Source organism: Panulirus ornatus, chromosome 12, assembly GCF_036320965.1.
Source record: "Panulirus ornatus isolate Po-2019 chromosome 12, ASM3632096v1, whole genome shotgun sequence".
Classification (NCBI taxonomy): Eukaryota; Metazoa; Arthropoda; class Malacostraca; order Decapoda; family Palinuridae; genus Panulirus; species Panulirus ornatus.
Window position 1 is genome coordinate 16,840,029 of NC_092235.1, and position 26,951 is coordinate 16,866,979.

At 42.5% G+C, this 26,951-nt stretch overlaps 1 protein-coding gene across 33 annotated transcripts in view; it reads right to left on the reverse strand.

Moving 5' to 3' along the window:
- Positions 1-26,951, reverse strand: part of tou (bromodomain adjacent to zinc finger domain 2B toutatis) — a 1,094,933-nt gene that overhangs the window by 484,206 nt on the left and 583,776 nt on the right. For 32 of the 33 annotated variants that reach the window (XM_071667361.1, XM_071667356.1, XM_071667362.1 and 29 more), the window contains 3 exons: positions 18,120-18,450; positions 17,689-17,882; positions 12,795-12,860 (listed from right to left, as the gene is read on the reverse strand). In XM_071667361.1, the coding sequence (XP_071523462.1) occupies positions 12,795-12,860; positions 17,689-17,882; positions 18,120-18,450 (591 nt within the window). The remainder of the gene's footprint in view (positions 1-12,794; positions 12,861-17,688; positions 17,883-18,119; positions 18,451-26,951) is intronic. The other variant, XM_071667359.1, reaches the window with a different exon arrangement.

Sequence of the window (26,951 nt, forward strand, 5' to 3'; positions counted from 1 at the left end):
ACATAAGTATACTTATGTAAGTAGGAGAGATGGCCAGAGAGCGTTATTGGATTACGTGTTAATTGACAGGCGCGCGAAAGAGAGACTTTTGGATGTTAATGTGCTGAGAGGTGCAACTGGAGGGATGTCTGATCATTATCTTGTGGAGACTAAGGTGAAGATTTGTATGGGTTTTCAGAAAAGAAGAGTGAAGGTTGGGGTGAAGAGGGTGGTGAGAGTAAGTGAGCTTGGGAAGGAGACTTGTGTGAGGAAGTACCAGGAGAGACTGAGTACAGAATGGAAAAAGGTGAGAACAATGGAAGTAAGGGGAGTGGGGGAGGAATGGGATGGATTTAGGGAATCAGTGATGGATTGCGCAAAAGATGCTTATGGCATGAGAAGCGTGGGAGGTGGGTTGATTAGAAAGGGTAGTGAGTGGTGGGATGAAGAAGTAAGAGTATTAGTGAAAGAGAAGAGAGAGGCATTTGGACGATTTTTGCAGGGAAAAAATGCAATTGAGTGGGAGATGTATAAAAGAAAGAGACAGGAGGTCAAGAGAAAGGTTCAAGAGGTGAAAAAAAGGGCAAATGAGAGTTGGGGTGAGAGAGTATCATTAAATTTTAGGGAGAATAAAAAGATGTTCTGGAAGGAGGTAAATAAAGTGCGTAAGACAAGGGAGCAAATGGGAACTTCAGTGAAGGGCGCAAATGGGGAGGTGATAACAAGTAGTGGTGATGTGAGAGGGAGATGGAGTGAGTATTTTGAAGGTTTGTTGAATGTGTTTGATGATAGAGTGGCAGATATAGGGTGTTTTGGTCGAGGTGGTGTGCAAAGTGAGAGGGTTAGGGAAAATGATTTGGTAAACAGAGAAGAGGTAGTAAAAGCTTTGCGGAAGATGAAAGCCGGCAAGGCAGCAGGTTTGGATGGTATTGCAGTGGAATTTAGTAAAAAAGGGGGTGACTGTATTGTTGACTGGTTGGTAAGGTTATTTAATGTATGTATGACTCATGGTGAGGTGCCTGAGGATTGGCGGAATGCGTGCATAGCGCCATTGTACAAAGGCAAAGGGGATAAGAGTGAGTGCTCAAATTACAGAGGTATAAGTTTTTTTGAGTATTCCTGGTAAATTATATGGGAGGATATTGATTGAGAGGGTGAAGGCATGTACAGAGCATCAGATTGGGGAAGAGCAGTGTGGTTTCAGAAGTGGTAGAGGATGTGTGGATCAGGTGTTTGCTTTGAAGAATGTATGTGAGAAATACTTAGAAAAGCAAATGGATTTGTATGTAGCATTTATGGATCTGGAGAAGGCATATGATAGAGTTGATAGAGATGCTCTGTGGAAGGTATTAAGAATATATGGTGTGGGAGGCAAGTTGTTAGAAGCAGTGAAAAGTTTTTATCGAGGATGTAAGGCATGTGTACGTGTAGGAAGAGAGGAAAGTGATTGGTTCTCAGTGAATGTAGGTTTGCGGCAGGGGTGTGTGATGTCTCCATGGTTGTTTAATTTGTTTATGGATGGGGTGGTTAGGGAGGTGAATGCAAGAGTTTTGGAAAAAGGGGCAAGTATGAATTCTGTTGGGGATGAGAGAGCTTGGGAAGTGAGTCAGTTGTTGTTCGCTGATGATACAGCGCTGGTGGCTGATTCATGTGAGAAACTGCAGAAGCTGGTGACTGAGTTTGGTAAAGTGTGTGAAAGAAGAAAGTTAAGAGTAAATGTGAATAAGAGCAAGGTTATTAGGTACAGTAGGGTTGAGGGTCAAGTCAATTGGGAGGTGAGTTTGAATGGAGAAAAACTGGAGGAAGTGAAGTGTTTTAGATATCTGGGAGTGGATCTGGCAGCGGATGGAACCATGGAAGCGGAAGTGGATCATAGGGTGGGGGAGGGGGTGAAAATTCTGGGAGCCTTGAAGAATGTGTGGAAGTCGAGAACATTATCTCGGAAAGCAAAAATGGGTATGTTTGAAGGAATAGTGGTTCCAACAATGTTGTATGGTTGCGAGGCGTGGGCTATGGATAGAGTTGTGCGCAGGAGGATAGATGTGCTGGAAATGAGATGTTTGAGGACAATGTGTGGTGTGAGGTGGTTTGATCGAGTAAGTAACGTAAGGGTAAGAGAGATGTGTGGAAATAAAAAGGAGCGTGGTTGAGAGAGCAGAAGAGGGTGTTTTGAAATGGTTCGGGAACATGGAGAGAATGAGTGAGGAAAGATTGACCAAGAGAATATATGTGTCGGAGGTGGAGGGAACGAGGAGAAGAGGGAGACCAAATTGGAGGTGGAAAGATGGAGTGAAAAAGATTTTGTGTGATCGGGGCCTGAAAGGAGGGCAAGGAATAGAGTGAATTGGAGCGATGTGGTATACCGGGGTTGACGTGCTGTCAGTGGATTGAATCAGGGCATGTGAAGCATCTGGGGTAAACCATGGAAAGCTGTGTAGGTATGTATATTTGCGTGTGTGGACGTATGTATATACATGTGTATGGGGGTGGGTTGGGCCATTTCTTTCGTCTGTTTCCTTGCGCTACCTCGCAAACGCAGGAGACAGCGACAAAAAAGAAAAAAAAAAAAAAAAAAAAAAAAAAAATATATATATATATATATATATATATATATATATATATAGTGTGTGGAAGAAGAAAGTTAAGAGTAAATGTGAATAAGAGCAAGGTTATTAGGTACAGTAGGGTTGAGGGTCAAGTCAATTGGGAGGTGAGTTTGAATGGAGAAAAACTGGAGGAAGTGAAGTGTTTTAGATATCTGGGAGAGGATCTGGCAGCGGATGGAACCATGGAAGCGGAAGTGGATCATAGGGTGGGGGAGGGGGCGAAAATTCTGGGGGCCTTGAAGAATGTGTGGAAGTCGAGAACATTATCTCCGAAAGCAAAAATGGGTATGTTTGAAGGAATAGTGGTTCCAACAATGTTGTATGGTTGCGAGGCATGGGCTATGGATAGAGTTGTGCGCAGGAGGATGGATGTGCTGGAAATGAGATGTTTGAGGACAATGTGTGGTGTGAGGTGGTTTGATCGAGTGAGTAACGTAAGGGTAAGAGAGATGTGTGGAAATAAAAAGAGCGTGGTTGAGAGAGCAGAAGAGGGTGTTTTGAAGTGGTTTGGGCATATGGAGAGAATGAGCGAGGAAAGATTGACCAAGAGGATATATGTGTCGGAGGTGGAGGGAACGAGGAGAAGAGGGAGACCAAATTGGAGGTGGAAAGATGGAGTGAAAAAGATTTTGTGTGATCGGGGCCTGAACATGCAGGAGGGTGAAAGGAGGGCAAGGAATAGAGTGAATTGGAGCGATGTGGTATACCGGGGTTGACGTGCTGTCAGTGGATTGAATCAAGGCATGTGAAGCGTCTGGGGTAAACCATGGAAAGCTGTGTAGGTATGTATATTTGTGTGTGTGGACGTATGTATATACATGTGTATGGGGGGGGGGGTTGGGCCATTTCTTTCGTCTGTTTCCTTGCGCTACCTCGCAAACGTGGGAGACAGCGACAAAGTATAAAAAAAAAAAAAAATAAAAAAAAATAAACCACATCGATCCAATTCACTCTATTCCTTGCCCGCCTTTCACCCTCCTGCATGCTCAGGCCCCGATCACTCAAAATCTTTTTCACTCCATCTTTCCACCTCCAATTTGGTCTCCCACTTCTCCTTGTTCCTTCCACCTCCGGCACATATATCCTCTTGGTCAATCTTTCCTCACTCATTCTCTCCATGTGCCCAAACCATTTCAAAACACCCTCTTATGCTCTCTCAACCACGCTCTTACTATTTCCACACATCTATCTTACCCTTTCCTTACTTACTTGATGAAACCACCTCACACCACATATCGTCATCAAACATCTCATTTCCAGCACATCTACCCTCCTGCGCACAACTCTATCCATAGCCCAAGCCTCGCAACAATACAACATTGTTGGAACCACTATTCCTTCAAACATACCCATTTTTGCTTTCCGAGATAATGTTCTCGACTTCCAAACATTCTTCAAGGCTCCCAGGATTTTTGCCCCCTCCTCCACCCTATGATTCCCTTCCGCTTCCATGGTTCCATCCGCTGCCAGATGCACTCCCAGATATCTAAAACACTTTACTTCCTCCAGTTTTTCTCCATTCAAACTTACCTCCCAACTGACTTGACCCTCGACCCTACTGTACCTAATAACCTTGCTCTTATTCACATTTACTCTTAACTTTCTTCTTTCACACACTTTACCAAACTCAGTCACCAGCTTCTGCAGTTTCTCACATGAACCAGCCACCAGCACTGTATCATCAGCGAACAACTGACTCACTTACCAAGCTCTCTCATCCCCAACAGACTTCATACTTGCCCCTCTTTCCAAAACTCTTGCATTCACCTCCCTAACAACCCCATCCATAAACAAATTAAACAACCATGGAGACATCACACACCCCTGCCACAAACCTACATTCACTGAGAACAAATCACTTTCCTCTCTTCCTACACGTACACATGCCTTACATCCTCGATAAAAACTTTTCACTGCTTCTAACAACTTGCCTCCCACACCATATATTCTTGGTACCTTCCACAGAGCATCTCTATCAACTCTATCATATGCCTTCTCCAGATCCATAAATGCTACATACAAATCCATTTGCTTTTCTAAGTATTTCTCACATACATTCTTCAAAGCAAACACCTGATCCACACATCCTCTACCACTTCTGAAACCACACTGCTCTTCCCCAATCTGATGCTCTGTACATGCCTTCACCCTCTCAATCAATACCCTCCCATATAATTTACCAGAAATACTCAACAAACTTATACCTCAGTAATCTGAGCACTCACTCTTATTCTATTTGCCTTTGTACAATGGCACTATAGTGCCATTATAGTGATGGGTGATTTGAATGCAAAGGTGAGTTATGTGGCAGTTGACGGAAGAATTGGTATACATGGGGTGTTTAGTGTTGTAAATGGAAATGGTGAAGAGCTTGTAGATTAATGTGCTGAAAAAGGACTGGTGATTGTGAATACCTGGTTTAAAAAGCGAGATATACATAAGTATACATATGTAAGTAGGAGAGATGGCCAGAGAGTGTTACTGGATTACATGTTAATTGACAGGCGCACAAAAGAGAGACTTTTGGATGTTAATGTGCTGAGAGGTGTAACTGAAGGGATGTCTGATCATTATCTCATGGAGGCGAAGGTGAAGATTTGTATGGGTTTTCAGAAAAGAAGAGAGAATGTTGGGGTGAAGAGGGTGGTGAGAGTAAGTGAGCTTGGGAAGGAGACTTGTGTGAGGAAGTACCAGGAGAGACTGAGTACAGATTGGAAAAAGGTGAGAACAAAGGAGGTAAGGGGAGTGGGGGAGGAATGGGATGTATTTAGGGAAACAGTGATGGCTTGCGCAAAAGATGCTTGTGGCATGAGAAGCGTGGGAGGTGGGTTTATTAGAAAGGGTAGTGAGTGGTTGGATGAAGAAGTAAGATTATTAGTGAAAGAGAAGAGAGAGGCATTTGGACGATTTTTGCAAGGAAAAAATGCAAATGAATGGGAGATGTAAAAAGAAAGAGACAGGAGGTCAAGAGAAAGGTGCAAGAGGCGAAAAAGAGGGCGAATGAGAGTTGGGGTGACAGAGTATCATTAAATTTTAAGAATAAAAAGATGTTTAGGAAGGAGGTAAATAAAGTGCGTAAGACACAGGAGCAAATGGGAACTTCAATGAAGGGGGCTAATGGGGAGGTGATAACAAGTACTGGTGATGTGAGAAGGAGATGGAGTGAGTATTTTGAAGGTTTGTTGAATGTGTTTGATGATAGAGTGGCAGATATAGGGTGTTCTGGTCGAGGTGGTGTGCAAAGTGAGAGGATTAGGGAAAATGATTTGGTAAACAGAGAAGAGGTAGTAAAAGCTTTGCGGAAGATGAAAGCTGGCAAGGCAGCAGGTTTGGATGGTATTGCAGTGGAATTTATCAAAAAAGGGGGTGACTGTATCGTTCACTGGTTGGTAAGGTTATATGCATGTATGATTCATGGGGAGGTGCCTGATGATTGGCAGAATGCGTGCATAGTTCCATTGTACAAAGGCAAAGGGGATAAGAGTGAGTGCTCATATATATATATATATATAGCCCTGGTTCAATCCATTGACAGCACGTCAACCCCGTTATACCACATCGTTCCAATTCACTCTATTCCTTGCACGCCTTTCACCCTCCTGCATGTTCAGACCCCGATCACTCAAAATCTTTTTCACTCCATCTTTCCACCTCCAATTTGGTCTCCCACTTCTCCTCGTTCCCTCTATCTCTGACACATATACCCTCTTGGTCAATCTTTCCTCACTCATTCTCTCCATGTGACCAAACCATTTCAAAACATCTTCTTCTGCTCTCTCAACCACACTCTTTTTATTTCCACACATCTCTCTTATCCTATTATTACTTACTCGATCAAACCACCTCACACCACATATTGTCCTCAAACATCTCATTTCCAGCACATCCACCCTCCTGCGCACAACTCTATCCATAGCCCACGCCTCGCAACCATACAACATTGTTGGAACCACTATTCCTTCAAACATACCCATTTTTGCTTTCCGAGATAATGTTCGTGACTTTCAAACATTCTTCAAGGCTCCCAGAATTTTCGCCCCCTCCCCTCCCCTATGATTCACTTCCGCCTCCAATGTTCCATCCGCTGCCAGATCCACTCCCAGATATCTAAAACTCTTTACTTCCTCCAGTTTTTCTCCATTCAAACTTTCCTCCCAATTGATTTGACCCTCAACCCTACTGTACCAAATAACCTTGCTCTTATTCACATTTACTCTTAACTTTCTTCTTTCACACACTTTACCAAACTCAGTCACCAGCTTCTGCAGTTTCTTACATGAATCAGCCACCAGCGCTGTATCATCAGCGAACAACAACTGACTCACTTCCCAAGCTCTCTCATCCACAACAGACTGCATACTTTGTTTATGGATGGGGTTGTTAGGGAGGTGAATGCAAGAGTTTTGGAAAGAGGGGCAAGTATGAAGTCTGTTGGGGATGAGAGAGCTTGGGAAGTGAGTCAGTTGTTGTTCGCTGATGATACAGCGCTGGTGGCTGATTCATGTGAGAAACTGCAAAAGCTGGTGACTGAGTTTGGTAAAGTGTGTGAAAGAAGAAAGTTAAGAGTAAATGTGAATAAAAGCAAGGTTATTTGGTACAGTAGGGTTGAGGGTCAAGTCAATTGGGAGGTGAGTTTGAATGGAGAAAAACTGGAGGAAGTGAAGTGTTTTAGATATCTGGGAGTGGATCTGGCAGCGGATGGAACCGCTGCCAAATCATTTATTCTGCTTTGTTGCTGTCTCCCGCGTTAGCGAGGTAGCGCAAGGAAGCAGACAAAAGAATGGCCCAACTCACCCACATACACATTTATATACATACACGTCCACACACGCAAATATACATACCTATACATCTCAACGTACACATATATATACACACACAGACATATCCATATATACACATGTACATAATTCATACTGTCTGCCTCTATTCATTCCCATCGCCACCTCGCCACACATGAAATAACAACCCCCTCCCCCCTCATGTGTGCGAGGTAGCACTAGGAAAAGACACAAAAGACCACATTCATTCACACTCAGTCTCTAGCTGTCATGTAATAATGCACCGAAACCACAGCTCCCTTTCCACATCCAGGCCCCACAAAACTTTCCATGGTTTACCCCAGACGCTTCACATGCCCTGGTTCAATCCATTGACAGCACGTCGACCCCGGTATACCACATCGTTCCAATTCACTCTATTCCTTGCACGCCTTTCACCCTCCTGCATGTTCAGGCCCCGATCACTCAAAATCTTTTTCACTCCATCTTTCCACCTCCAATTTGGTCTCCCACTTCTCCTCGTTCCCTTCACCTCTGACACATACATATATCCTCTTTGTCAATCTTTCCTCATTCATTCTCTTCATGTGACCAAACCATTTCAAAACACCCTCTTCCGCTCTCTCAACCACACTCTTTTTATTACCGAACATCACTCTTACCCTATTATTACTTACTCGATCAAACCACCTCACACCACATATAGTCCTCAAACATCTCATTTCCAGCACATCCACCCTCCTCCTCACAACTCTATCTATAGCCCAGCACTCGCAACCATACAACATTGTTGGAACCACTATTCCTTCAAACATACCCATTTTTGCTTTCCGAGATAATGTTCGTGACTTACACACATTCTTCAAGGCTCCCAGAATTTTCGCCCCCTCCCCCACCATATGATTCACTTCTGCTTCCATGGTTCCATCCGCTGCCAGATCCACTCCCAGATATCTAAAACACTTCACTTCCTCCAGTTTTTCTCCATTCAAACTTACCTCCCAGTTGACTCGACCCTCAACCCTACTGTACCTAATAACCTTGCTCTTATTCACATTTACTCTTAACTTTCTTCTTTCACACACTTTACCAAACTCAGTCACCAGCTTTTGCAGTTTCTCACATGAATCAGCCACCAGCGCTGTATCATCAGCGAACAACAACTGACTCACTTCCCAAGCTCTCTCATCCCCAACAGACTTCATACTTGCCCCTCTTTCCAAAACTCTTGCATTCACCTCCCTAACAACCCCATCCATAAACAAATTAAACAACCATGGAGACATCACACACCCCTGCCGCAAACCTACATTCACTGAGAACCAATCACTTTCCTCTCTTCCTACACGTACACATGCCTTACATCCTCGATAAAAACTTTTCACTGCTTCTAACAACTTGCCTCCAACACCATATATTCTTAATACCTTCCACAGAGCATCTCTATCAACTCTATCATATGCCTTCTCCAGATCCATAAATGCTACACACAAATCCATTTGCTTTTCTAAGTATTTCTCACATACATTCTTCAAAGCAAACACCTGATCCACACATCCTCTACCACTTCTGAAACCACACTGCTCTTCCCCAATCTGATGCTCTGTACATGCCTTCACCCTCTCAATCAATACCCTCCCATATAATTTACCAGGAATACTCAACAAACTTATACCTCTGTAATTTGAGCACTCACTCTTTTCCCCTTTGCCTTTGTGCAATGGCACTATGCACGCATTCCGCCAATCCTCAGGCACCTCACCATGAGTCATACATACATTAAATAACCTTACCAACCAGTCAACAATACAGTCATCCCCTTTTTTAATAAATTCCACTGCAATACCATCTAAACCTGCTGCCTTGCCGGCTTTCATCTTCCGCAAAGCTTTTACTACCTCTTCTCTGTTTACCAAATCATTTATTCTGCTTTGTTGCTGTCTCCCGCGTTAGCGAGGTAGCGCAAGGAAGCAGACAAAAGAATGGCCCAACTCACCCACATACACATTTATATACATACACGTCCACACACGCAAATATACATACCTATACATCTCAACGTACACATATATATACACACACAGACATATCCATATATACACATGTACATAATTCATACTGTCTGCCTCTATTCATTCCCATCGCCACCTCGCCACACATGAAATAACAACCCCCTCCCCCCTCATGTGTGCGAGGTAGCACTAGGAAAAGACACAAAAGGCCACATTCATTCACACTCAGTCTCTAGCTGTCATGTAATAATGCACCGAAACCACAGCTCCCTTTCCACATCCAGGCCCCACACAACTTTCCATGGTTTACCCCAGACGCTTCACATGCCCTGGTTCAATCCATTGACAGCACGTCGACCCCGGTATACCACATCGTTCCAATTCACTCTATTCCTTGCACGCCTTTCACCCTCCTGCATGTTCAGGCCCCGATCACTCAAAATCTTTTTCACTCCATCTTTCCACCTCCAATTTGGTCTCCCACTTCTCCTCGTTCCCTTCACCTCTGACACATACATATATCCTCTTTGTCAATCTTTCCTCATTCATTCTCTTCATGTGACCAAACCATTTCAAAACACCCTCTTCCGCTCTCTCAACCACACTCTTTTTATTACCGAACATCACTCTTACCCTATTATTACTTACTCGATCAAACCACCTCACACCACATATTGTTCTCAAACATCTCATTTCCAGCACATCCACCCTCCTCCTCACAACTCTATCTATAGCCCACGCTTCGCAACCATACAACATTGTTGGAACCACTATTCCTTCAAACATACCCATTTTTGCTTTCCGAGATAATGTTCGTGACTTACACACATTCTTCAAGGCTCCCAGAAATTTCGCCCCCTCCCCCACCATATGATTCACTTCTGCTTCCATGGTTCCATCCGCTGCCAGATCCACTCCCAGATATCTAAAACACTTCACTTCCTCCAGTTTTTCTCCATTCAAACTTACCTCCCAGTTGACTCGACCCTCAACCCTACTGTACCTAATAACCTTGCTCTTATTCACATTTACTCTTAACTTTCTTCTTTCACACACTTTACCAAACTCAGTCACCAGCTTCTGCAGTTTCTCACATGAATCAGCCACCAGCGCTGTATCATCAGCGAACAACAACTGACTCACTCACCAAGCTCTCTCATCCACAACAGACTGCATACTTGCCCCTCTTTCCAAAACTCTTGCATTCACCTCCCTAACAACCCCATCCATAAACAAATTAAACAACCATAGAGACATCACACACCCCTGCCGCAAACCTACATTCACTGAGAACCAATCACTTTCCTCTCTTCCTACACGTACACATGCCTTATATCCTCGATAAAAACTTTTCACTGCTTCTAACAACTTGCCTGCCACACCATATATTCTTAATACCTTCCACAGAGCATCTCTATCAACTCTATCATATGCCTTCTCCAGATCCATAAATGCTACATACAAATCCATTTGCTTTTCTAAGTATTTCTCACATACATTCTTCAAAGCAAACACCTGATCCACACATCCTCTACCACTTCTGAAATCTAACTGCACTTCCCCAATCTGATGCTCTGTACATGCCTTCACCCTCTCACTCAATACCCTCCCATATAATTTACCAGGAATACTCAACAAACTTATACCTCTGTAATTTAAGCACTCACCTTTGTCCACTTTGCCTTTGTACAATGGCACTATGCAAGCATTCCGCCAATCCTCAGGCACCTCACCATGAATCATACATACATTAAATAACCTTACCAACCGGTCAACAATACAGTCACCCCCTTTTTTACTAAATTCCACTGCAATACCATCCAAACCCGCTGCCTTGTCGGCTTTCATCTTCCGCAAAGCTTTTACTACCTCTTCTGTTTACCAAATCATTTTCATTCCATTCATGTGTAGCTGTCATGTGTAATGCACCACAACCACAGCTCCCTTTCTACATCCAGGCCCCACACAACTTTCCATGGTTTACCCCAGACACTTCACACGCCCTGGTTCAATCCACTGACAGCATGTTGACCCCGGTATACCACATCGTTCCAATTCACTCTATTACTTGCACGCCTTTCACCCTCCTGTATCTTCAGGCCCCAATCTCTCAAAATTTTTTTCACTCCATCCTTCCACCTCCAATTTGGTCTCCCGCTTCTCCTCATTCCCTCCACCTCTGACACCTATATCCTCTTTGTCAATCTTTCTTCACTCATTCTCTCCATGTGACCAAATCATTTCAACACACCCTCTTCTGCTCTCTCAACCACACTCTTTCTATCACCAAACATCTCTCTTACCCTTTCATTACTTACTTGATCAAACCACCTCACACCACATATTGTAGTTAAACATTTCATTTCCAACACATCCACCCTCCTCCGCACAACCCTAATTATAGCCCCTGCCTCTCAACCATATGATATTGTTGAAAGTATTATTCCTTCAAATATATCCATAAATTCTTAATGTACCTATCATAAATGTTAACATCTGTCTCACACAAATATCTTTAAAACTAAGGTGTACAAGATACTGAGTACATATCCTCAAGCATCTTTACAAAACTCCCAAATTTTGGTAACTTTTTCTCAGAACATAATGAAAAATTATAACCTTTTTTTCATAATGAAATCCCCAATTTCAAATAAAAAATTTTTGGAACTGCATACATTACAACTTTTAAAGAAAATCCAAAACTTATGATGTCACTATCAACACAGTGTATCTATATCTATACCTCTGATACCCATTTCCTTAGGGAACTCTCCACAACTGGTGAACTCTAGTGCTGCTGCTTAGCCTTTACTGCCTCTGCCTTAACAAGCCAATGGCACAGAGCAACTCTAGCTCAGTGCTTTCAGAAGCTCCTACCTAAGTTTCTACTAAGCACTTCTATCTATTTGTCTACTTAATGCTTTACCTAATGTTCCTACCTAATACCTTTAGCTATTGATTCTGCCTAATGCTCTTGTCGTATGTTCCTATCTATTATTTCTACCTATCGCTCCTACCATTTTGCCACAATGTAGGGCTTGTGCATTGTGCTTATCTCAAGAAAATCTAGCATTATGAAGAATGAGCTGCCTAAGTTCAGTGTTGTCATGTGTTATGTATGACAAGCAGAGGTTGTATGTTTGTGAACAGAATGCCAGCAGTCCACTTGGGGTGAGGCTGAAGGAAGAGAAAACTACCTGGGTCAGAGGAGCACAACTTGAAAGCCATTGAAGAGTTGGTTCACTTTGCAGCCATCACTAAGCCTCCCAAACCCTGGCAGGTAGTACCAGTAATACACCTCCCTGTTGGTTGCTGCCTATCTATTACTACCTACCAACTTGCATGAATAAAAAATTTCTATCCTCCTTAAAAATAAAAACTACAAAGTACATTACACTATATGTTAAAATTCTCACCCTTTTCTTTTTCTCTTCCCTCTTTCCATCAGCTCCTAAAAGCTGCCGCTGTAGAGCCTCTTGCATCTGTTAAAAAGGTGGAAACATAAGTGCTTAAAAATTCATCTAAACATTATCACAACAATATTAGAAATGACAATTTAGTCAATGTATGGCAAATCATTAAACCATACATCTACATCGTTCACAAAAATGAGAGGTTATCCTAGATGTATGTATATCACCCAAACAAAGGCATGCATTTCGATCATGATATATCTGCACGGTATGCAACTGCTCATAAACATTATAAGCACTGTTTCTCTATAAACTTGAAAATCATCAAATCTAACATGTCAATGACCAAGTAAGTATATCATGTGCTCTCATGCCCAAAGGCTTTATTCTAATTATCTGGAGTAGCTAAACCTAATAAATCAAATATAGGATGCTTTGAAGGTTTGCAGTCTGAACATGTAGGAGAGTGTCAGGTGTGAAAAGGATACAGCAAACTGGACTGATGTCATATACGTTGGACAACATGCTGTCACAAGGCCGTATCATGGCACATTAAGAAGTTGGAGGAACCAAAGAAAGGTCTGTTCTGCCTGGATGTGAAAAGAGAGCTCTGGCTTCAGTGCATTATACATGACAGCTAGTATGCACGTGTAAGCAAATGAGGCCAATTCTTTGTCTCTTCCTGATGCTACATCACTTATGTGGAAAATGCCAAACACACATGAAAAAATATTTCATTTTGAGATTTCATGTAGACTATGAGACAAATAGAAATTTGCAATGCCACATGTCACTAGAAAAAAAAAAAATTAAAGCAATCCATCTCATAATCTGCATTCCCTCACATCCATGGAAAGGTCTGTGGGGCCTGGAAGTGGATAGGGAGCTTAGGTTTCAATGCATTACACATGACAGCTAGAGACTGAGTGTGAATGAATGTAGCCTTTTTTGTCTATATTCCAGGTGCTACCTTGCTGAAGCAATGGATACTAATGCTGTTTTCCTGTGGGGCAGGGTAGTGACAGGAATGGATGAAGGCAAGCAACTTTGAATATGTACATGTGTATGTGCGTAATGTCTGCATATGTGTATGTATATGTTGATTTTTTTTTCATACTATTCGCTATTTCCCGCATTAGCGAGGTAGCGTCTAGAGCAGAGGACTGAACCTTTCAGGGAATCTCCTCACTAGGCCTCCTTCTCTGTTCCTACTTTTGGAAAATTAAAAATGAGAGGGGAGGACTCCCAGCCCCCACACCCTTTCCCCTTTTAGCCACCTTCTCCGACACGCAGGGAATATGTGGGAAGTATTCTTTCTCCCCTATCCCCAGGGATATGTTGATATGTATATGTATGCATATGTGCATAGGTGGGCATTTATGTATATATGTATATGTGTTGGAAAGTATCACAATTTTGCGCGTGATCAAGATATTCCTATGATTCCACGGGGAAAATGAAACACAAAAAGTTCCCAAGTGCACTTTCGTGTAATAATCACATCATCAGGGGAGACACAAGAGAGAAATATAAGTCAGTTGATATACATCGAAGAGATGAAGCTAGGACGCCATTTGGTAAACATGTTTACCAAATGGCGTCTCTTCGATGTATATCAACTGACTGTTATATTTCTCTCTTGTGTCTCCCCTGACGATGTGATTATTACAAGAAAGTGCACTTGGGAACTTTTTGTGTTTAATTTTCCCCGTGGACTCACAGGAATATATATGTGTATATGAGTGGATGGGCCATTCTTCATCTGTTTCCTAGCACCACCTTGCTGATGCGGGAAACAACGATTATGTACAATACAATTTTTTTTTTTTTTTTTTTTTATACTTTGTCGCTGTCTCCCGCGTTTGCGAGGTAGCGCAAGGAAACAGACGAAAGAAATGGCCCAACCCCCCCCCCATACACATATATATATATATATATATATATATATATATATATATATATATATATATATATATATATATATATATATATATTTTTTTTTTTGCTTTGTCGCTGTCTCCCACATTTGCGAGGTAGCGCAAGGAAACAGACGAAAGAAATGGCCCAACCCACCCTCATACACATGTATATACATACGTCCACACACGCAAATATACATACCTACATAGCTTTCCATGGTTTACCCCAGACGCTTCACATGCCCTGATTCAATCCACTGACAGCACGTCAACCCTGGTATAGCACATCGATCCAATTCACTCTATTCCTTGCCCTCCTTTCACCCTCCTGCATGTTCAGGCCCCGATCACACAAAATCTTTTTCACTCCATCTTTCCATCTCCAATTTGGTCTCCCACTTCTCCTCGTTCCCTCCACCTCCGACACATATATCCTCTTGGTCAATCTTTCCTCACTCATTCTCTCCATGTGCCCAAACCATTTCAAAACACCCTCTTATGCTCTCTCAACCACGCTCTTTTTATTTCCGCACATCTCTCTTACCCTTACGTTACTTACTCGATCAAACCACCTCACACCACACATTGTCCTCAAACATCTCATTTCCAGCACATCCATCCTCCTGCACACAACTCTATCCATAGCCCACGCCTCGCAACCATACAACATTGTTGGAACCACTATTCCTTCAAACATACCCATTTTTGCTTTCCGAGATAATGTTCTCGACTTCCACACATTCTTCAAGGCTCCCAGGATTTTCGCCCCCTACCCCACCCTATGATCCACTTCCGCTTCCATGGTTCCATCCTCTGCCAGATCCACTCCCAGATATCAAAAACACTTTACTTCCTCCAGTTTTTCTCCATTTTATCCCTGGGGATAGGGGAGAAAGAATACTTCCCACGTATTCCCTGCGTGTCGTACAAGGCGACTAAAGGGAAGGGAGCGGGGGGCTGGAAATCCTCCCCTCTCGTTTTTTTTTTTTTAATTTTCCAAAAGAAGGAACAGAGTAGGGGGCCAGGTGAGGATATTCCCTCAAAGGCCCAGTCCTCTGTTCTTAACGCTACCTCGCTATCGCGGGAAATGGCGAAAAGTATGAAAAAATATATATATATATATATATATATATATATATATATTTTTTTTTTTTTTTTTTTTTTTTTTTTTTTTTACTTTGTCGCTGTCTCCCGCGTTTGCGAGGTAGCGCAAGGAAACAGACGAAAGAAATGGCCCAACCCCCCCCCCATACACATGTACATACACACGTCCACACACGCAAATATACATACCTACACAGCTTTCCATGGTTTACCCCAGACGCTTCACATGCCTTGATTCAATCCACTGACAGCACGTCAACCCCGGTATACCACATCGCTCCAATTCACTCTATTACTTGCCCTCCTTTCACCCTCCTGCATGTTCAGGCCCCGATCACACAAAATCTTTTTCACTCCATCTTTCCATCTCCAATTTGGTCTCCCTCTTCTCCTCGTTCCCTCCACCTCTGACACATATATCCTCTTGGTCAATCTTTCCTCACTCATTCTCTCCATGTGCCCAAACCATTTCAAAACACCCTCTTCTGCTCTCTCAACCACGCTCTTTTTATTTCCACACATCTCTCTTACACTTACGTTACTTACTCGATCAAACCACCTCACACCACACATTGTCCTCAAACATCTCATTTCCAGCACATCCATCCTCCTGCGCACAACTCTATCCATAGCCCACGCCTCGCAACCATACAACATTGTTGGAACCACTATTCCTTCAAACATACCCATTTTTGCTTTCCGAGATAATGTTCTCGACTTCCACACATTCTTCAAGGCTCCCAGAAATTTCGCCCCCTCCCCCACCCTATGATCCACTTCCGCTTCCATGGTTCCATCCGCTGCTAGATCCACTCCCAGATATCTAAAACACTTCACTTCCTCCAGTTTTTCTCCATTCAAACTCACCTCCCAATTGACTTGACCCTCAACCCTACTGTACTTAATAACCTTGCTCTTAACTTTCTTCTTTCACACACTTTACCAAACTCAGTCACCAGCTTCTGCAGTTTCTCACATGAATCAGCCACAAGCGCTGTATCATCAGCGAACAACAACTGACTCACTTCCCAAGCTCTCTCATCCCCAACAGACTTCATACTTGCCCCTCTTTCCAAAACTCTTGCATTCACCTCCCTAACAACCCCATCCATAAACAAATTAAACAACCATGGAGACATCACACACCCCTGCCGCAAACCTACATTCACTGAGAACCAATCACTTTCCTCTCTTCCTACACGTACACATGCCTTACATCCTCGATAAAAACTTTTCACTGCTTCTAACAACTTGCCTCCCACACCATATATTCTTAATACCTTCCACAGAGCATCTCTATTAACTCTATCATATGCCTTCTCCAGATCCATAAATGCTACATACAAATCCATTTGTGTTTTGGTCGAGGTGGTGTGCAAAGTGAGAGGGTTAGGGAAAATGATTTGGTAAAAAGAGAAGAGGTAGTAAAAGCTTTGCGGAAGATGAAAGCCGGCAAGGCAGCAGGTTTGGATGGTATTGCAGTGGAATTTATTAAAAAAGGGGGTGACTGTATTGTTGACTGGTTGGTAAGGTTATTTAATGTATGTATGACTCATGGTGAGGTGCCTGAGGATTGGCGGAATGCGTGCATAGTGCCATTGTACAAAGGCAAAGGGGATAAAAGTGAGTGCTCAAATTACAGAGGTATAAGTTTGTTGAGTATTCCTGGTAAATTATATGGGAGGGTATTGATTGAGAGGGTGAAGGCATGTAAAGAGCATCAGATTGGGGAAGAGCAGTGTGGTTTCAGAAGTGGTAGAGGATGTGTGGATCAGGTGTTTGCTTTGAAGAATGTATGTGAGAAATACTTAGAAAAGCAAATGGATATATATATATAAGCTTAAATTTATACTTTCAAAAAGAATACAACTTACAGAGGCCAAGACATCCCTAGGCTCCCCAGGTTGTCCATACAGACTCTGTAAAACTTCTAGACTAGGAGTGAGGCCTGAGCCAAGGCTTCCACTGAGGGTCTGTGGAAAGTCAATGGGTGGTACTCCACTTCGGGTAAAACTAAGGGGACTGGAGTGGGATTCTTTTTGTTCTCTCTTCTCTGCACTCTTAGATGCTGAAATCAAATATCACTATAAGCATTAACTGTTTAGTGTAAATATCAAGGAAGAAAGTTAAGAATCCAAAGTCATCCACTCAATTCTCAGCGCTCACATATCTATGAGTATACATAACACAAAAATAAGGATTCTCAGTGTGTACATACATGACTATAACATCCACTATCTGTCATGAAACACTTCTAAGTTTAATATACAATTCTTCCAAAAACCACTCATTATAATGTACTCACAAGATTTTGATGAAGATTTCATAGAAAGATTTAGTGGTGCATCATCTGCTGATGTTGGAGTCCCAGATCCACATGGTTCTATGGACACACTAGCACTCTCCTCACGCCAGGCCCCACTACTCGGAACACCATTTGACAAGCGGGAGTTTCCAGAACCAACGGTTGAGATGGACACCTTTGGCTCTGACTTGTCGCGATGAGGTGGCGCACTACCATGAGACTGGGTACTCCCCTTTCCGGCCGGCGAGATGGGAATAATTTCTAATTCCTTGTTTCGGATGGCCTTGGAGATGGACACACTCCCATTACTTGCCAATTTCTCAGCAACCCGCTGCACACAAGATGTTTGTGTGCCGCGGACGGATGAATGCGCAATGGAGTGTACATTCCGGCGTGCACACAACAGTGCAGGCAGACAGGAAGGCAGGAAGGTGACAGTGTGGAAAGAGAGAGTAAAAAAACAAACTAATACATAAAACTCAATACACAGAATAACAGCATGCCATTCCATAGTTCAATTCAGATTTCAAGATTTTCAGAGGGAACCAAATACTGGAATCTCTACCTACATAGCAATATTTGAAAAAGGATGTAAACAGCATGCAAAAATACATTCCTATACAGAAAACTACATTTGATACTCAGTCTTCAAAATACCTTAAGAGACAAACTAAGGTAAATATGGAATTTAAATAAAGTGCTTTAGTGTCCTGCATCTAAAATATTTTCTAATTCATTATCTTGAGAAAAAAGGGAGGATATGATTAAAAATATCAATGTCTTTCAAAATTGCAACTTATCAGATACAGAACACCAACAATTACATAATAATAAGGTCAAGATAATAATAACACCAGTAGATAAGATCATTATCAAGCTCTACTTCAACTGTGACAAGTGAAAAATGTCATTTCTTAGCCAATGGACCAACCCTATAAATACCAATGAATTGACCTAACCTACTTCCTTTAAACAGAATAATCAAACATTAGCAAAAATGAAATTTGATTTGCATGAGACCTGATAGCATAGTGAAACAAATACTAGAATCACTAGAATTTCCCTAGAAAATAGTTCTTACAATACAGAGTGCAATGGATACTGAGACAACTTATCATTTATTAAGTGAATGATCATTATTACATTATATCAAGGAGCCCTCTCCCACAGGTTCCTGCAGCTTCAAGGTTGTGCTACAATACAATGAGTGGCACGGAAAAGATGAACTACTCTGGAATGATAAGTTCCTCAACTGTGCGATACGACCTTGTCAGAGGTGACTTCACACTCACAGTGTAACCACAAAAATGGAGAGTCCAGTAATGACTATATTCCTACATTAGTATGCATATAAGTATGCTGCAGAAGCTGTGTCTAAGTTTGGGAAAGTGCATGAAAAAAAGAAAGTTGGGAGTAAATGTGAATAAAAGCAATGTTAAATTGTGAAAAAAAAAAAGGGGTCATTTTGACTGAGTCTGAATGGAGAGAACTTGGAGGAACTGAAATGAGGTACAGTGTGGATAAGATGGCAAAGGTTGCATTGAGAAATTCGTGGAAAAGAGAGATTACTGTCTACAAAGGCAAATATAGGTATGTCTGTTGGTATTTTCATTCAATCGGTCCCATACAGACGAAAGGCTTGGGCCTTAGGCAGGCATGTGAAATATAAGGTGAATGTGTTGGAAATAAAATGTTTAAGGAAAGTATATGGTATGAGGAGGGTTGATTGAACAAGAAATAAAAGGATAAGAGATGAGCGTAGTAATAAAAGAAGTAGTACGAGAGAAATGAAGACTGTGTGGTGTAATGGTTCACAAACTTGGAAATAAAGAGCGAGGAAAGGATAACTAGAGGTTATACATTTCAACAGTGGAAGAAACAAGGAAAAAGGGGAACCAGAGAACAAGTGGACGGATAGAGTGAAAGATACTCTAAAGGATGAAGGCCTGAAAATTCAGTAGGGTCTGATGAGATCAAGAGATAAAGCAAATTGGAGCAATGTGGCTTACAAAGTACAACATTTTGTCGATGGGTTGAACCAGGGCATATGGAAAACAACACAAAAAAGTCTGTGGGGCCTGGTTGTGGACAGAAAATTCTGTTTTTGGTGCATTATATATGATTAACAGAGAGTGAAGTTGAGCATATAAGGCCACTTCTTTCTTTGTTCCTGATGCTGCCTCATTAATGAGGGAAGTGGCAAATATTATTGTATGAAGATGATACAGTACTGGTGACTGATTTGAGTGAGAAACTGCATAAGCTTGAGAATGAGTTTGGAAAAGTGTGTGAAAAGAGAAAGTTGAGAGTAAATGTGAATAAGAACAAGGTTATTAGGTTCAGCAGGGTTGAGGGACAAATTAGCTGGGATGGGAGTTCAAATGGAGAAAAATTGGAGGAAGTGGAGTGTTTTAGATATCTGGGAGTGGACTTAGCAGCAAATGGAACCATGGAAGTGGAAGTGAGTCATAGGGTGGGGGAGGGAGCGAAGGTTCTGGGAGTGATGAAGAATGTGCAGAAACAGAGAACATTATCTTGGAGAGCAAAAATGGTCATGTTTGAAGGAATAGTAGTTCCAACATCATATGGTTGCGGGACATGGGCTACAGACAGGGTTGTACGGAGGAGTGTGGATGTGCTGGAAATGAGATGTTTGATGACAATATGTGGTGTGAGGTGGTCTGATTAAGTAATGAAAGGGTAAGAGAGATTATGTGGAAATAAAAAGAGCATGATTGAGAGAGCAGAAGAGGGTGTGTTGAAATGGTTTGGACATATGGAGAGAATGAGTGAAGAAAGATTGACAAAGAGGATATATGCATCAGAGATGGAGGGAACAAGTAGAAGATCAAATTATGGGTGGAAGATGGAGTGAAAAAGATTTTGAGTGATTGAGACCTGACCACACAGAAGGGTAAGAGGCGTGCAAGGAACAGAGTGAATTGGAACGATGTGGTATACTGGGGTCGACATGCTGCCAACGGACTGAACCAGGGCATGCAAAAAGTCTGGGGTAAACCATGGAAAGGTCTGTGGGGCCTGGATGTGGATAGGGAGCTGTGGTTTTGATGCATTATACATGACAGACTGAGTGTGAATAAATGTGGCCTTTCTTGTCTTCTCCAAGCACTACCTCACAAGTGGGGTGAAGAGAGTGGTGAGAGTAAGTGAGCTTGGGAAGAAGACTTGTGTGAGGAAGTACCAGAAGAAACTGAGTGTGGAATGGAAAAAGGTGAGAGCAAAGGACGTAAGGGGAGTGGGGGAGGAATGGGATGTATCTAGGGAAGCAATGATGGCTTGCGTAAAAGACGCTTGTGGCATGAGAAGTGTGGGAGGTGGGCAGATTTAGAAAGGGTAGTGAGTGGTAGGATGAAGTAAGATTGTTAGTGACAGAGCAGAGAGAGGTATTTGGACAATTTATGCAGGGAAATAGTGCAAATGACTGAGAGATGTATAAAAGAAAGAGGAGGTCAAGAGAAAGGTGCAACAGGTGAAAAAGAGGGCAAATGAGAGTTGGGGTGAAAGAGTATCATAAAATTTTAGGGAGAATTAGATGTTTTGGAAGGAGGTAAATAAAATGTGTAAGACAGGAGAACAAATGGGAACATCGGTGAAGAGGGTTAATAGGGAGGTAAGAACGAGTAGTGGTGATGTGAGAAGGAGATGGAGTGAGTATTTTGAAGTTTTCTTGAATGTGTTAGATGGTAGAGTAGCAGATATAGGGTGTTTTGGTTGAGGTGGTGTGTGAAGTGAGAGGGTCACGGAGAATGGTTTGGTAAACAGAGAAAAGGTAGTGAAACCTTTGAGGAAGATGAAGCTGGCAAGACGACGCGTTTAAATGGTATTGCAGTGGAATCTATTAAAAAGTAGGTTACTGTGTTGTTCACTGGCTGGTGAGGATATTCAATGTATGTATGGCTCATGGTGAAGTGCCTGAGCACTGGCGGAATGCATACATAGTGCCATTGTACAAAGGCAAAGGGGACAAGGGTGAGTGCTCAAATTGCAGAGGTATAAGTCTGTTGAGTATTCCTGGGAAATTATATGGGAGGGTACTGATTGAGAGGGTGAAGGCAAGTTCAGAGCATCAGATTAGGGAGGAGCAGTGTGGTTTCAGAGTTGGTAGAGGATGTGGATGAGGTGTTTGCTTTGAAGAATGTATGTGAAAAACAAATGGATTTGTATGTAGCATTTATGCATCTGGAGAAGGCATATGATAAAGAGTTGATAGATATGCTTTTGTGGAAGGTATTAAGAGTATATGGTGTGGGAGGCAAGTTGCTAGAAGCAGTGAAAAGTTTTTATCGAGGATGTAAGGCATGTGTACGAGTAGGAAGACAGGAAAGTGATTGGTTCCCTGTGAATATGTTTGCGGCAGGGGTGCGTGATGTCTCCATGGTTGTTTGATGTTTATGGATGGGGTTGTTAAGGAGGTGAATGCAAGAGTTTTGGAGAGAGGGGCAAGTATGCAGTCTATTGTTGATGAGAAGGCTTGGCAAGTGAGTCAGTTGTTGTTCGCTGATGATACAGCGCTGGCAGCTGATTTAGGTGAGAAACTGCAGAAGCTGGTAACTGAGTTTGATAAAGTGTGTGAAAGAAGATAGCTGAGAGTAAATGTGAACAGGAGCAAGGTTATTAGGTACAGTAGGGTTGAGGGACAAGTCAACTGGAAGGTAAGTTTGAATGGAGAAAAACCACAGGAAGTGAAGTGCTTTAGATATTTGGGAGTGGATTTGGCAGTGGATGGAACCAAAGAAGCAGAAGTGAGTCACAGGGTGGGGGAGAGGGCAAAGGTTCTGGGAGCATTGAAGAATGTGTGGAAGGCGAGAACATTATCTCGAAAAGCTAAAATGGGTATGTTTAAAGGAATAGTGGTTCCAACAATGTTATATGGTTGCGAGGTGTGGGCTATAGATAGGGTTGTGCGGATCCACACATCCTCTACCACTTCTGAAACCACACTGCTCTTCCCCAATCTGATGCTCTGTACATGCCTTCACCCTCTCAATCAATACCCTCCCATATAATTTACCAGGAATACTCAACAAACTTATACCTCTGTAATTTGAGCACTCACTCTTATCCCCTTTGCCTTTGTACAATGGCACTATGCACACATTCCGCCAATCCTCAGGCACCTCACCATGAGTCATACATACATTGAATAACCTTACCAACCAGTCAACAATACCGTCAACCCCTTTTTTAATAGATTCCACCGCAATACCATCCAAACCTGCTGCCTTGCCGGCTTTCATCTTCCGCAAAGCTTTTACTACCTATTCTTTATTTACCAAATCATTTTCCCTAACCCTCTCACTTTGCACACCACCTCGACCAAAACACTCTATATCTGCCACTCTATCAACAAACACATTCAACAAACCTTCAAAATACTCACTCCATCTCCTTCTCACATCACCCCTACTTGTTATCACCTCCCCATTAGCGCCCTTCACTGAAGTTCCCATTTCCTCCCTTGTCTTACGCACTTTATTTACCTCCTTCCAGAACATCTTTTTATATTTATATATTTATTTTGCTTTGTTGCTGTCTCCCGCATTTGCGCGGTAGTGCAAGGAAACAGACGAAAGAAATGGCCCAACCCACCCCAATACACATGTATATACATAAGCGTCCACACACGCAAATATACATCCCTATACATCTCAATGTACACATATATATACACACACAGACTTATACATACATACACATGTACATAATCATACTGTCTCCCTTTATATATTCCCATCGCCAACTCGCCACACATGGAATAACATCCCCCTCCTCCCTTATGTGTGCGAGGTAGCGCTAGGAAAAGACAACAAAGGCCCCATTCATTCACACTCAGTCCCCAGCTGCCACGTAATAATGCCCGAAACCACAGCTCCCCCTCCACATCCATGATATATATATATATATATATATATATATATATATATATATATATATATATATATATATATATATATTTATTATTTTTTTTTATTATACTTTGTCGCTGTCTCCCGCGTTTGCGAGGTAGCGCAAGGAAACAGACGAAAGAAATGGCCCAACCCCCCCCATACACATGTACATACACACGTCCACACACGCAAATATACATACCTACACAGCTTTCCATGGTTTACCCCAGACGCTTCACATGCCTTGATTCAATCCACTGACAGCACGTCAACCCCGGTATACCACATCGCTCCAATTCACTCTATTCCTTGCCCTCCTTTCACCCTCCTGCATGTTCAGGCCCCGATCACACAAAATCTTTTTCACTCCATCTTTCCACCTCCAATTTGGTCTCCCTCTTCTCCTCGTTCCCTCCACCTCCGACACATATATCCTCTTGGTCAATCTTTCCTCACTCATCTCTCCATGTGCCCAAACCACTTCAAAACACCCTCTTCTGCTCTCTCAACCACGCTCTTTTTATTTCCACACATCTCTCTTACCCTTACGTTACTCACTCGATCAAACCACCTCACACCACACATTGTCCTCAAACATCTCATTTCCAGCACATCCATCCTCCTGCGCACAACTCTATCCATAGCCCACGCCTCGCAACCATACAACATTGTTGGAACCACTATTCCTTCAAACATACCCATTTTTGCTTTCCGAGATAATGTTCTCGACTTCCACACATTCTTCAAGGCTCCCAGAATTTTCGCCCCCTCCCCTACCCTATGATCCACTTCCGCTTCCATGGTTCCATCCGCTGACAGATCCACTCCCAGATATCTAAAACACTTCACTTCCTCCAGTTTTTCTCCATTCAAACTCACCTCCCAATTGACTTGACCCTCAACCCTACTGTACCTAATAACCTTGCTCTTATTCACATTTACTCTTAACTTTCTTCTTCCACACACTTTACCAAACTCAGTCACCAGCTTCTGCAGTTTCTCACATGAATCAGCCACCAGCGCTGTATCATCAGCGAACAACAACTGACTCACTTCCCAAGCTCTCTCATCCCCAACAGACTTCATACTTATATATATATATATATATATATATATATATATATATATATATATATATATATATATATATATATATTTATTCATTTATTTATTTTATTTTGCTTTGTTGCTGTCTCCCGCGTTTGCGAGGTAGTGCAAGGAAACAGACGAAAGAAATGTCCCAACACACCCCCATACACAATGTATACACACACATGTCCACACACGCAAATATACATACCTATATATCTCAATGTACACATATATATACATACACAGAAACATACATATATACCCATGCACACAATTCACACTGTCTGCCCCCATTCACTCCCATCGCCACCTCGCCACACATGGAATACCTTCCCCCTCCCCCATCCTGTGTGCAAGGTAGCACTAGGAAAAGACAACAAAGGCCCCATTCGTTCACACTCAGTCTCTAGCCCGCAATAATGCCCGAAACCACAGCTCCCTTTCCACATCCAGGCCCCACACAACTTTCCATGGTTTACCCCAGACGCTTCACATGCCCTGGTTCAATCCATTGACAGCACGTTGAAACTGGTATACCACATCGTTCCAATTCACTCTATTCCTTGCACGCCTTTCACTCTCCTGCATGTTCAGGCCCTGATCACTCAAAATTTTTTTCACTCCATCTTTCCACCTCCAATTTGGTCTCCCACTTCTTCTCGTTCCCTCCACCTCTGACACGTATATCCTCTTGGTCAATCTTTCCTCACTCATTCTCTCCATGTGACCATACCATTTCAAACACCCTCTTCTGCTCTCTTAACCACACTCTTTTTATTACCATACATCTCTCTTACCCTTTCATTACTTACTCGATCAAACCACCTCACACCACATATTGTCCTCAAACGTCTCATTCCAGCACATCCACCCTCCTGCGCACAACTCTATCCATAGCCCATGCCTCGCAACCATACAACATTGTTGGAACCACTATTCCTTCAAACATACCCATTTTTGCTTTCCGAGATAATGTTCTCGACTTCCACACATGCTTCAAGGCTCCCAGAATTTTCGCCCCCTCCCCCACCCTATGATCCACTTCCGCTTCCATGGTTCCATCCGCTGCCAGATCCACTCCCAGATATCTAAAACACTTCACTTCCTCCAGTTTTTCTCCATTCAAACTCACCTCCCAATTGACTTGACCCTCAACCCTACTGTACCTAATAACCTTGCTCTTATTCACATTTACTCTTAACTTTCTTCTTTCACACACTTTACCAAACTCAGTCACCAGCTTCTGAAGTTTCTCACATGAATCAGCCACCAGCGCTGTATCATCAGCGAACAACAACTGACTCACTTCCCAAGCTCTCTCATCCCCAACAGACTTCATACTTATATATATATATATATATATATATATATATATATATATATATATTTATTCATTTATCTATTTTATTTTGCTTTGTTGCTGTCTCCCGCGTTTGCGAGGTAGCGCAAGGAAACAGACGAAAGAAATGTCCCAACACACTCCCATACACAATGTATACACACACATGTCCACACACGCAAATATACATACCTATATATCTCAATGTACACATATATATACATACACAGAAACATACATATATACCCATGCACACAATTCACACTGTCTGCCCCCATTCACTCCCATCGCCACCTCGCCACACATGGAATACCTTCCCCCTCCCCCCTCCTGTGTGCAAGGTAGCACTAGGAAAAGACAACAAAGGCCCCATTCGTTCACACTCAGTCTCTAGCTGCCCCGCAATAATGCCCGAAACCACAGCTCCCTTTCCACATCCAGGCCCCACACAACTTTCCATGGTTTACCCCAGACGCTTCACATGCCGTGGTT